General features: G+C 36.6%; 2 protein-coding genes across 5 annotated transcripts; both read right to left on the bottom strand.

Annotated features, from left to right (window-relative positions):
• Positions 1-5,429: 5,429 nt before the first annotated feature.
• LOC133689585 (uncharacterized) lies at positions 5,430-8,450 on the bottom strand. 4 transcript variants are annotated; one of them, XM_062109514.1, is made up of 5 exons: positions 7,994-8,450; positions 7,289-7,539; positions 6,845-6,973; positions 6,219-6,350; positions 5,430-5,726 (listed from the first exon to the last, which is right to left on the bottom strand). In XM_062109514.1, exons 1-5 carry the CDS (start codon positions 8,334-8,336, stop codon positions 5,706-5,708), a joined length of 876 nt encoding a protein of 291 aa, XP_061965498.1. In that variant the 5' UTR covers positions 8,337-8,450; the 3' UTR covers positions 5,430-5,705. The 4 variants fall into 4 exon arrangements, with proteins under 4 accessions (XP_061965498.1, XP_061965483.1, XP_061965490.1 ...); XM_062109499.1 differs by lacking the exon at positions 5,430-5,726 and adding an exon at positions 5,760-5,981 and having other exon boundaries at positions 7,994-8,447; XM_062109506.1 differs by lacking the exon at positions 5,430-5,726 and adding an exon at positions 5,760-5,981 and having other exon boundaries at positions 7,289-7,506; positions 7,994-8,446.
• Positions 8,451-10,855: 2,405 nt separating this feature from the next.
• On the bottom strand, positions 10,856-11,719 carry LOC133685909 (metallothionein-like protein type 2). Its single transcript, XM_062106936.1, has 3 exons — positions 11,515-11,719; positions 11,277-11,357; positions 10,856-11,195 (listed from the first exon to the last, which is right to left on the bottom strand). Exons 1-3 carry the CDS (start codon positions 11,568-11,570, stop codon positions 11,105-11,107), a joined length of 228 nt encoding a protein of 75 aa, XP_061962920.1. The 5' UTR covers positions 11,571-11,719; the 3' UTR covers positions 10,856-11,104.
• Positions 11,720-12,889: the final 1,170 nt, after the last annotated feature.

The following is a 12,889-nucleotide window of genomic DNA, read 5'->3' as shown; positions in this document are numbered from 1 at the left end:
ACCCGTATCCCAGTCATTGCTTGCATCATTCATGACGTTTTTTTTTCCCTTCATATTTTACAGTTTTGTTGAATATTTGGCTCTTTTTGAGACAGTCCAATTATCCTCTCCAATTCTATGTGACTTCTCTCATTCAAGGTCGACTTTTCCCATTCAAATTCAAGCATCTTTTTGCAATATCAGCAACAAAGATGACTTCTTCGTTTTGATAGCACCCCTTAACTCTAACATCAAGAATATCAAAGAGTTATTATCTTCCATCAACATAATAAAATGCATGGCTAGACTTCTACTTTCTGTCAAGGACTTGCCCAAAATAGAAAGTGTTAAGATACTAGCATGCAAACCCGACAAGATAACAGGCAAGGGATATGATAAAATGAGAAATTAGACACACAAGAATTTACTTGATTCATCCAATTTAGCTACGTCCACGGGCAAGTATAGAAGGATTTTACTAAGTAATGTGGGAATTACAACATCTCTCTAACAATAGGAGAACAACTGAAATCTCTCTCTATTACTAGGAGAAAACACCTCACTTACTCTCTCTCACAAATACCTCACAACTTTATGGGATTACTCTCTCTTCACTCTCTCTTTTTCTCTCTATCTTGGTGTGCATTTAAGGCTTAGATCAATTGCCTATTTATAGGCAAGAGTGAGGGGATAAAGGCCATAAATTATGGAGGAATATATGCCTAACAACTCATCCTCCACCAATTATGCCAATTCATCTCCCACTCAAATCCCATCAATTATGCCACCTAATTAAATGGCTTTACATTCTCCCACTTAAGGACTTTGATGATTTAATCAAGTCTTCACACTTGATTATTTATGATTCTTCTATCCTTTATATACTTGCCATTTTCATGCTGCTTACGTTTCTGCTAGGCCATAAGAGGATCTGCATCATATATACTTATTAGTGATGACTGGTTTGGTCAAAGCATCTGCTAGGTTTTCCTTTGTGTGAACCTTCTGAAAGTCCACACTTCCATCTTCCACTACTTCGCGAACAAAGTGATACTGAACATCTATGTGTTTTGTTCTTGAATGAAACGCTAGATTCCTTGCAATATGTAGGGTACTCTGACTATCACAATACAAAAGAATCTTTTCTTGTTAATTTGTGCCCGAGTTCCTCCATAAGTTTCTTCATCAATATTGCTTCTTTACAAGCTTGTGTAGCTCCCATATACTCAGCTTCTTTTGTGGATAAAGCTACAACAGTCTGAAGTTTAGAGCCCAGCTCACAGCTTCTCCTACAATTATGAACACATAACCTGTAGTGGATTTTCTTTTCTCAAGGTTGCCAGTAAAATCTGAATCAACATAACCTCTAACAGTAAATTCTGATCCTCCATAACATAATGCGGCATCTAAGGTACCCTTGATATATCTCAAGATCCTCTTAATAGTATTCCAATGCTCTTTACCAGGATTTGTCATGTATCGACTAACTACTCTCACTGCTTGTGCAATGTCTGGTCTTGTACATATCATGGCAAACATTAAACTTCTCACTGCTGATGCATACGGTACTCGAGACATCTCCATCCTCCCTGCTTCATTGCTAGGAGATATACTTGAGGATAATTTAAAGTTAATAGGAAGTGGGGTAGAAATTGACTTACAATCTTGCATGTTAAAGCGTCGCAAGATTTTCTTCAAATAATTCTTCTAAGAAAGCCAAATCTTCCTCTTACTTCTGTCTCGGTGAATTTGCATCCCTAGAATCTTGTTTGCTGGTCCCAAGTCTTTCATGTCAAACTCCTTAGCCAACTGTGCCTTTAATTCTTGGACTCGATCTTTGCTGGGGCCTATTACCAACATTTCATCCACATACAACAACAGAATGATGAAATCATCATCTTCTTCAACCTCTTGTAATACGTACAATGGTCTGAACTGAGTCTGTTGTACCTAAGGCTAATTATGAAGGAATCAAATCTCTTGTACCAACACCTCGGTGCCTGTTTGAGACCGTATAAAGATTTGTTCAACATGCAAACCAAGATCTCCTTGCCTATTTCAGCAAAACCCTCTGGTTGGAGCATATAAATTTCTTCTTCAAGTTCTTCATGAAGAAATGCAGTTTTCACATCTAACTGCTCTAAGTGAGATCAAATATAGCACACATCGCCAAGACTACTCTGATTGTAGTAAGTCGTACCACCGGGGAAAATATTTCATTGAAGTCTATTCCTTCTTTCTGAGCATATCCTTTCACCACCAATCTTGCATGATACCGCTCCACTTGATCATTGCCATCACTCTTTATCTTATAAACCCATTTATTACCAATAGCCTTTCTTCCTTGTGATAGCTGAACAAGATCCCAAGCGTTATTCTTGTGCAGAGCTTCAATCTCCTCTTGCATTGCTGTCATCCACATAGATACCTCTTTGCTTTTGATAGCCTCATGGAAAGTTGATGGCTCTCCATCCTCTATTAGAAGACAGTATGCAATGTTGCTCTCAGTAACATATTCTGAGTGCCAAGCCAGTGGTCTTCTTTCACGAGTTGACCGTCGAACTTCAGGAGTTTTGGACTCTATTTGTTCTTGTTCTTCATGCTCTGGTGCAGCTTCAGAAGAAGTATCATTCTGAGTATTTTCCATCTAGACTGCTGTAGTCTCCTTTAAAATGCTATTATGTTCTTCCATTTGCATTCTATCTTCTACAAATATAACATCTCTGCTGATGACTACCTTGTGGGCAATGGGATCCCACAAGCGATACCCCTTAACTCCATCAGCATATCCCAAGAATACATATTTTCTGGATTTTGAATCCAGCTTGCTAAGTTCTTGAGTATTGTACATCACGTACACATGACTTCCAAATATATGCAATCGAGAATAATCAGTTGGCTTTCCAGTCCATATCTCCATCGGTGTCTTCAACTCAATTGCAGTTGATGGAGATTGATTTATCACATAACAGGCGGTATTGACTGCTTCTACCCAGAATGGCTTTCCTAGACCTGCAGCCTTCAACATTACTCTTGTTCTTTCCAATAGAGTTCTGTTCATCCGCTCTGCCACTCCATTTTGTTGTGGAGTGTATGTCGTTGTGAACTGCCTTTTGATACCTTCATGTTGACAGAAGTTATCAAATTCATCACTGGTATATTCTCCTCCATTGTCAGTCTTCAAACACTTGATCTTCTTTTCAGATTCAAGTTCTACCTGCGTTTTGAAAATTTTAAAGACTGCGAGCACATCTGCCTTCCTTCTAATTGGACACACCCAACATCTCCTGGAGAAGTCATCTATAAATGATACAAAGTATCTTGCTCCTCCCAAGGATACAACCGGTGCTTGCCAAACATTAGAATGAATCAAGTCTAAGATGCATTTGCTCTTAGTTGTTGATGTGTCAAACTTCAACTTGTGCTGTTTACTTGTAACACAATGCTCACAAAAGGGTAAAGTAACCTTTGTAAACCCAGGGAGTAACTTCTTATCAGAGAGAACTTTCAAACCTTTCTCTGACATGTGGCCTAGTTTTTTATGCCACATCATCGTCTTCTCTTCCGCAGAACTGGCTGATACGATTGACGCTTCTGCCTCATGATGTGTTTCTCCCATTAATACAAACATATTTGCAACTGCCTTTCTTGCCTTTAAAACCACCAGCGCTCTTTTGATAATTTTCATGATTCCATCGTCTGTTCGAATCTTACAGCCAAGACTATCAAATTATCCTGCGGACAAAAGATTCTTCTTTAAGTCTTTCACATGTCGCACTCCTGAAATAGTGCGAATTGAGCTATCATACATCTTCAATTTGATGTGCCAATGCCAGCAATCTCTAGCAGGGTTGACAGTTGCATTGCATTCTATGGCGAACCATTCGTTCATGTAGCAATCTTTTCGTATTTCGAAGGGGTATGGAATGTTGATGTCTCCACAACGATCTGGACAACCGGACCCTGCGATCGGTGCTGCTGTTGCTGCTATTTGAAACATTAGCATCATCAACATCAATTGAAACACCAATTTCCAAACCATTTCCCCCCCTTTTTTTTTCTTTTCTTTTTGAAAGTTTTGATTCCAAATCGATCCTAAATAAGTTCATATATCCTTGTAAAGCAAGAATTGAGATGTTTCTTTGTACCTTCTTGGTGACTCACCGGGTCAAACCAGCTAGTATAATTAAAGAATAAACACCGGTGGAAAGTAGATTTTCAGTAGCATGTAGTTGAAAAGTCGTCCAGTTACTTGGTCTCCAGAGATCGGTTCAAATTGAATTTTTCAAGGAAGTAATGAATATAAAATTCGTGTTCAGTACTGTTAGCTAGTCAATTGTACAGTTCGGAGAGTCACTAGTCAATTTTCATATGGTTTTGATTATTTTTTTTTATTTTGTTTACAAATGAGAGATTCGAGCTTGAAATTTTTAGAAAAAATAAACACTTCCATCAGCTGAGTTACAGTAAAACTCTTTCAAGTTTAATTTTTTGACCATTGGTTTTTTTTTTCTTTGTTCAGCTGCTGCAAAGAAGAAGAGAAGAAAGATTGCAATTGTTTTCGAAGTCGAAACGAGATAAATTCCAGAATCATAGAAATTTAAAACTTCAAGAAGATGGTTATCTTTTGGAAATCGAATTCCTATGCGTTGAAGGACTTTTCTTGTTAATTGAAATTAAGACCATTTAGACAATATAATCCAATTGAAAGACTTTCTAGCAGCTTTGAGATCCACCAATATTCCAAATAAAACACTTGTCATTAGAAAATAGAGGGTGCAAGGACAGTAATCAACCATTTGAAAAGTCTAGCACTTGTATTATACTATATGTCTAGGAGGCCAAGCTGTCGTGGCTGAAAAAACAATTAGGGTTCCAGGAATGGTTGCTTCTCTACTCGGCCTATGAAGTGTGCTTGGGCTTAACACTAGGGACGCAGTCTACTGTGTTAACTATGGGCCCTATGCTTCCTAGGAGGTTTACAGGGTACCAGCACCCCTATTCACCGATTTTGGTAACGAGAAAACAAGAAGAAGAAGAAGAAGAAATCAGAGGCTTGCCTATCATGGCTATAGAAAGTGTATTGATCTCGCTATCTATTCGACCCGCCCAATTCTTGACCTGGGCTAGGCTGAGTTATGAGCCAGATGGGATATGATGACTATGGTATTAACCATGAGCCCAAAGCTTTCTAGGAGGTTTACAGGGTGCCCGTGCCCCTTACCAGAACAACGACAACAAGAAAGAAGAAGAAGAAGAAGAAGAAGAGCTCAGAGGGTATCTAATGGCTATATAAAGTTTATTGATCTCGTAATTGAAATACCCCCGTGCATCCAATTTCAAGGTGAAGGTTGCCCTCATAGCTCCCAAGTCACGAACATTCGGATCGAAAAGATTGATTGTAGCATGCATGCGCTGCAACACCATAGTGCCCTCTGTGCTTTCATCAATTAAATCAGCAAAATTGCTCTTATTGTCTGCATTTGAGCCATATGAATATTTTTTATTGTTTGAATTGATCCTTGTTATGGTAAAGATTGTTAAATAATCTCAAAGAGATCAGTAAAAAACCTAACTCAAACAACTAATGAGCCTCCAATCCAAGAATGAGTGTGGGATTTGCCTTTTCAGCTTTTAAGCCTAAAAGCTGATTCAAACCCCGTAACAAAATACCGGTTGTAAGGTCCCGAAAGTTGGTTTCTTTTCCCTCGTATTATTTGCAGCCTTCATTTCAGCAATTTCCTTATCTGAACATTTAAAAAAAAAAAAAAAAACCACCATTAACAGTAACAGCCATGTACACTACTGTCATTAACTTAATTGCATCCACAAGTGGTCTTTAGAGAAGCATGCATTCCTGTCCATTGACAAAGTAAAAGTTTCATATCCTAGACTACTTTTAACTCTTTAAGCCACGATGTGTGTAGGGGGCAAGGATCAGGCTTCCCTTCAGAAACCGCCTTCTCGGAGAGAGAATAGAACCAGCCATTCCTCCATTTAAACTGCAAGGAGTTACCTTTCAAGTGAGAAGCAGATTGCAATTTTATTTTGTTCTTGCAATAGATGTGCTACAAAATAAGGTAAACTTTATCCTCCCTTAACCCTCTTCTATTAGGTCCAAGTAGGCTCAAGTCTCTTAACCAACATATATTTATCAAACTAGTTCGAATCCACCAACTCAATCAAAATTGATAAAGTTGTGCTAAAAGCTTAAAGCTAAGGTTAACAAAAACTTGTACCTCCTTAACAGCTGTCGGGAAGTGGGCAACAGCACGTGCATAGGCACATAATCTTTCCTCGATAGCTTCTTCAAATACTATTCCTTTTTCTGCAGCTGCTGCAGAAGCAAGTTCTGTAATAAGGCTAGACACCTGGAAACACAAATGTCAGTATCAATCAGATCTATTCATTTTAGAGATTTTATTGTGCACGAACAAATTCAAGAACTTAACAATCATAATCTTGTGAAGCAAAGGTCTGCAAAAGGGGAGGAGGCTTAGCGAAGGGCTGAAAGGAAAAAGCTCTTTGCCAAGTTGTTGGAGCATGACTTGCTTAGATATGCACACCGCATAGAAAACAGAAAATCATGTGCAAGAAATACCTAGTTTCACAATTACATCACCCAATTGATTTATATCTTAATGTCCACAAAGCATAAAGAAGTAGCACTACTAGGGAATGGGATTTACTAAATAGCATCAAGTAGACAGCGGATTAGCTGCAATCAAATGAAAGCATTAAAGAAATAAATAATGAATGAAACAAATTAAATCATCCAAGTATAAACTATAAACACTAGAGAAAGATACACAGTAACTCAAACTCTGATGCTTTAAATAGACACCATTGTCAAAGATAGCTTTACCTCATAGTGGAATTCTTTCTCCACGACACCAACAGTTGCCCCTGGATGACGAGCTCCAACAAGCATGAATGCTGAGATCCAGATCAGCTTCTCTAAGATTTGCTTCTGAAAAGCTTCCTTGTCAAGAACCTAATTGCAACGATGAATAAAAATGTAAATATGCCACACTAATATCAGAATGTGAATTCCACAATTCAGAATGTAAAGGGGAAAGAGGGAACGTTAGACTAAGTTTGAACGCTGAAAAAAAAAAAAGAAATAACCCAGAAAACCCACCCCATCAAAGTGACAACCTTGCCTTTCATGTAAGATATCTTTGATTACAGAGTTAAACCTGAAGATCTTACCTTTTTGTGTCAACCTCCAATCCCTGTGTTTTTTAGATTTTAATGAATTCCCTTATAATGGTTACAATCAGATGAAGATTAAGAAAACTTTCTTTACCTTACAGGACAGCCCTCCAGCATTCAATCTAGCAGCTACTGCAGATGACCATTTTCCATATGCTGCAGTCAGTCCTTCAGGATTGGTATCAGTCTTTCCATCAGTAGGAGGTTCTCCAAGCTTTGATACAGCAAAATATGCCAGCACTTGGTCTGCATCACCGAGACCTTTACTTTGAAACCATGGCTCCAGCATCCCATTCTGGAAAAAAACCAAATCTGCTAGACTGTCAGCATCCACCCAATCATTCACTGCCATTTATCAGAAGCCATAAAATGCATAGCAAAGATTACAAATTCCAGAGTTTCAGATCAAATAAATTCCATTATAGCATAATCTAACGACATTGATGAAGAAAACACTGAAATTTTGTCACTCAACTGTTCTTTTTTTTTTTAGATCAAAATTTAAGCAATTCAAAAGGCATAAGACATATTAGACTTCCAATTCAATCAAACAAAACAATCCTATATACAATTCGATTCAATGAGAGCATACAATATTATATTCAATCAACAAAACTAAAAGTAAAAACAATACATATTAAACTTCCAACTCAATCAAACAAAACAATCCTAAATACCATTCGGTTCAATTAGAGCATACAATATTATAATTCAATCAACGAAACTAAAAGCAAAAACAATTTGTACTGTGACCATTTTTATAAAAACAAAACAGTAACATATAATCAGGTATTGATACCGCTCCATCTAGGCTTGGGTGTGGCTTCGAGAACAGCATCAAGATCATCATTTCTTGTACAAACCAAAATGGGACCCTCAAAATCAAGCGGCACCGGTTCTCCTCTCTTCACAAGCAAATCCTGACCACTACCCATTTCTTGTAAGGCCCTTCCCACCCTTCCAACACCAACAATCACGGCTGGGGTCACCTTGGCAGCATTTGGGGCTGTGGCCATAGCTAAAGTTTGAGTCTTTTGAGTCCTGCTAATGATTTCGGTGCTAAAAAAATTGAACTTTGAATTGGGTTTAATGAGAGACGAGTTATAGAGAGTAGTGCTAGTAATGAGTGTGTGGGGGGCCATGTGTTTTGGTGATTATGGTGGGTTTATTAGCAGTGCAAGGGAGGGATGGGGATTGTGTTGGGGCCATGGTGACTACCCGCTAATATCGAAGGCACAAAGTGACAACATGGAGGCGATCACCACTCAATTTCTAGTTATATATCCAAAAAGAAACACGTGTGGGTCTTCTGATTTTATTTTGTTTTTCTGTTCTTTTTTTTTTCTTACAGGTCACAACCTCAGTTTTTATTGATATACAGTTTTTTTATGATCCATTTTAAAAATATGTATATTTTAATTCATCTGTGGACAAGTTTTCCTTATCTAAATTGATGCATTTATAAGGTATTTTTTGGGCTTAATTCTCTTGGAATAAAAAAGATTGACGTGAGAGAGAACCTCAAAGGTTCGATTTATTTTACATGTAAGGTCTTGAATCTATATTTAATGGCATAGTTATAAATCCTAAGCTAGGGTTAACTTGGGGCTGGGGTTAACTTAGGCTAGAGATGGTTTCTTGTCAAAAAAATATCAATTTGAATTGATTTATTTTTTTTATATTATTTTAGAAAAGAATATAAATAAAATATTTAACGGGCTTTTAGTTGGTTTTATTTCAAGTTACGAGTCAATCTTGATTTTTTATTAGATTAAACTATATTAACTTTTTATTGTATTTTTTTAACCCGAATGAGTTCATATTTTATATCTAGGTTATGTATGATGGTGTGATTTCTAAAAAAAGTTAATCTTTATAGCTGATTTGTGGTGAATATATTGGATTTTTTTTGTTGAATTTAAGTTCAAGAGGGTGTTATGTGTGTATTGATATTTTTAGGAAGTGGATTTGAAAATGTATTTAATTTTAATATTTTAACTCAGGCAGTTTTTGAATTACTCATACTTCAGCTCTGGTGTCTTTATCCTCGTCTTTTCGTGGCAGTATAGAACACTAATCTTGCTTTCTCTCAACTGACAGCAGCTTTGAGGAAAAAAATGGTGATATTCAATGAGGCAGGCAATCTGCAATGCCTATCTCATCTTGAACTCGCTGTTTGGATTTGACTGTTGATTAGTGCACCTGTTGTTCGATTAGTTTGGCAATTTTTGCTGAGATTGTGAGATTATAAAACTGTTCTTTTTATTGATTATGTTGCTATCTGTTTATTCATACATCAGCCTTGTGCTTCGATTCCCTTATCTGGCTACTCTTTTTTTGCCAAGAACACGAATCTTGCTTCTGCTTACTGTCTCTGTACATGGATTGCACGAGGCTGGCACTTTGCTCCTTTGTCCTTCGTTCAACCTCATTGAATGAATTTGACCTCTTATTGCTCTCTCGGTGGCTTCTGTGGGCTGTATGGTTCAAGGGCATCGCGGAAGACCACCATTTGAGACGGCATTATGTCAGCTCAAAATTATTGAGAAAGATCCCCATTCACCACCACATTAACTCCTCTCATGTGCAAGGTAAATCACTTTCCCTGTCTCTATTCTACTGCATAGCATGGAATTTGGTGGGATGGATTTCTTTTGCTTAAAGAATAATGTATGGAAGTTGTGATATAATTAATTAATGAGTTGAAATACAATTAGATAATCGAAAAAAATATAGTTTAATTAAAAAATTATTTAATATATATTTAAAAAAAATGATAAGATGGTAATATATTTAATATATAAAAATATAGTTTAATATATTGAATTTAATATATATTTTATAATTTAATTCGTTAAATTTGTAATTCAAATTATAAATTTTTCTAGGTTAAATAATTATATTTTTTTAAATTATTTTTTTATTTTAATTTGACCTATTAAAATACTCCATGATATGTAATCTAATGAATATGGCCACACAACCAAGAATCTTTGGATTCCATAGTTTCCCCATAAATGGAGCAGAAATGTTGCAAAAAATTTGTATTGCACGTTTCCTAACATGAGATTTGCAAATTAAGCGCCTTTTCATAGCGAAGTTCTTGTTGGATTCTACTTGTTTATATAGGTGTAAAACCCAGATCAATAGATTTGTCAGGAAAAAAAAAATACTCTGAATTAATAGCTTCATCCATCTAGATTTTTAGTTGAATCAAGTATAACATTGAATTATAGTATTAGGTATGATTATTTTTTAAAATATTTTTTATTTAAAAATATAAATAATATTTATTTTTATTTTTTAAATTTTAAATTTTAATATCAGCACATTAAAATAATTAAAAAATATAAAAAATTATTTAAACAAAATTTTTTTTTAAAAAAAAGCACTGACTTGGGCCACAAATACAATTAGTGTACTTGATTTGATTACGGAATCTTTAAATCTTGAATACATGTTAATTAATGCATTATCATATATATATATATATATATATATAAAAGAGAGGAGAAAATTATAGATAATTCTTATCCAAGAGAATAATGTTTGCATTAATGGCGTCATATTTTACAATGTTATCATAGCATTAGGAATGGCCAATTAATCATCGATCATTGTCAAAGCAAATGAAAAGTCAATGATTTGCAGGTAAAAAGGAGAAGAAAAGGTTTGCACACTATTAAATCATCTTGAAAGTTGAAGCCAACAAAGCAGTGACACACACACAAGACAAAGATCAGTAGCCATCAAGCTACAGCAGCGAATGAAATCCTACAGAGGATTTTGAGGAACCCTTTGCTGTTTTATTAATTTACAGCAAACACCATCATACATACATGGACTGCATGACCACCTGTTTTATTATAGCACACAATAACTGCTTTGTTGGAGCCATGCCCAAGTTTTCTCATTTGCAAGAGCATGGATCACAGGTGCAGCTTGATCCACACTTGCAGCCATTCTCAGCACCAAAGTTCATCTCAGACCTCTCATAGAACCTGCAGCAGCAGCAGCAGCAAATCAGTTAAATTCCTTCTTATCTGGAGCTAGTTACAGTATTTCAACTGTGCGACACTTACATGTGAACTGGTGCTAAACCTGCAATGATTGTCTCAGTTGTGGTGCTTTCTGAGATACCTAAGTCAGGGTACATGCCACATCTGCCAAGGAAATCACGAAAACAGAAAGGTAGATGTCAGACTATAGTCTCCAGAAGAGAAAGGAAATAAATAAAATAAGAAATCAAGTAACTAATAAGCATGACTGGATATCGATGTTTCTAGGCAAAAGGTTTTAAAGAAAAGAAATAGCAATTACTTGCAGCCACTGCCGCACTTGCAGTCAGATCCACAGCTGCAACCTGATCCAGACATCTTCTATAGGAAAAATAGGATAAAGTGCTACTTGGAAAATGAATTTGCTGAAGCTAAATCAACTCGGGATGATTGAATATCAGGTCTGGCATGCTATTTATAGTGTAGTTCATGAAAAAGAGGGTTGATATCCACCATACATGTGGTTAGATCCTAGGGTGATAGCGTCTGCAATATTAGGGTTAAACAAGAGTGGACAAAGGACTTGTCATTGAAATTATAAAGTGACATTCATAATTAAACAAAGTAATTAGAATCGGCACAAAACAAGACAGGATTAAAAAAATAACAATGTAGATAAACGCTAAGATGCATCTTTGTACGTTAATGATATGTTTAATTTAAGAATCAAGAAGAAGATAGGATGAAGAGAAGAATATTGAAGAAGAATAAACTGTATATCTTTTACTGAATTCTTGAGGCTATATATAGATATAGCATTACAGATAGGAAGGAAATAACAATTATAGCTACCGAATAGGAATGCTGAAAATTAGAACAGAATAACTGACTCAACAGACAATTGACTAAATAAAGGAATTAGACTAAGTCTTTCACTTTGCCACTACTGGTCGTGGTCCCTGCTAATCCTGTTGCCATCACACAACTGCACATCGTGGTTTTGCATGCCCTTCACAACTGCACATCGTGGCTCGGCATCTCTGTAATGTCTGCATGTCATGGTCTGTTAATGTGTGCCATTACGTGCATGTGAAGTGGCGAAACAGAACATATCATTCCCTACCCCTTAAAGAACCTTGTCCACAAGGGAAAAGTCGGGATAGGACTTGGAAAAACGCCACTCATTTTCCCAAGTAGCGTCTTCTGCTGGTGCACCAACCCATTTCACCAAAATTTCAGATTTAGGACGATAGTTACCTTTGTGTATCACACGCCGATCTAAGATAACTTCAGGTTGGGGAAGAACCACTGATGTAACCGAGACAGGGGGAAGGTCTGGAGAGGTAGGAGTAACTGGACCCAGATGCTTTCGTAATAAACTGACATGAAATACATCATGGATTTGAGAACCCGGAGGTAATGCTAATTTATAAGCCACCAACCCAACCTTTTCCAACACTTTGTATGGACCAAAAAAACATGGGGCGAGTTTAAGAGAAGCTCGAAAAGCCACAGAAGTCTGCCGATAGGGCTGAAGTTTTAAATACACATAATCTCCAACATTGAAGGTTACCTCACGCCGGTGTTGGTCTGCTTGGCATTTCATCCTATTTTGAGCCATTTGAAGATTATGGCGCAAATCATGCAGAATGGTATCCCTGTCACATAGATATTCATCAACAGCTTGAACGCGAGAA

The sequence above is a fragment of the Populus nigra genome, chromosome 1 (assembly GCF_951802175.1).
Source record: "Populus nigra chromosome 1, ddPopNigr1.1, whole genome shotgun sequence".
NCBI classification, from domain to species: Eukaryota; Viridiplantae; Streptophyta; class Magnoliopsida; order Malpighiales; family Salicaceae; genus Populus; species Populus nigra.
Note: the sequence above shows the minus strand (reverse complement) of the source record. Positions and strands in the feature narration are given on the sequence as shown.

What these genes read in the sequence shown, in the direction of transcription:
- LOC133689585 (XM_062109499.1), bottom strand. Translation starts at nt 8,336, where the DNA reads ATGGCCCCCCACACACTCATTACTAGCACTACTCTCTATAACTCGTCT. An exon ending in ACCCAAGCCTAGATGGAGCG is followed by an intron (nt 7,540 to 7,993) that starts GTATCAATACCT and finishes GATAAATGGCAG; the next exon opens with TGAATGATTGGGTGGATGCT. An exon ending in TCCCGACAGCTGTTAAGGAG is followed by an intron (nt 5,982 to 6,218) that starts GTACAAGTTTTT and finishes AACTCCTTGCAG; the next exon opens with TTTAAATGGAGGAATGGCTG.
- LOC133685909 (XM_062106936.1), bottom strand. Translation starts at nt 11,570, where the DNA reads ATGTCTGGATCAGGTTGCAGCTGTGGATCTGACTGCAAGTGCGGCAGT. An exon ending in AAGTGCGGCAGTGGCTGCAA is followed by an intron (nt 11,358 to 11,514) that starts GTAATTGCTATT and finishes TTTCCTTGGCAG; the next exon opens with ATGTGGCATGTACCCTGACT. An exon ending in GGTTTAGCACCAGTTCACAT is followed by an intron (nt 11,196 to 11,276) that starts GTAAGTGTCGCA and finishes CTGCTGCTGCAG; the next exon opens with GTTCTATGAGAGGTCTGAGA.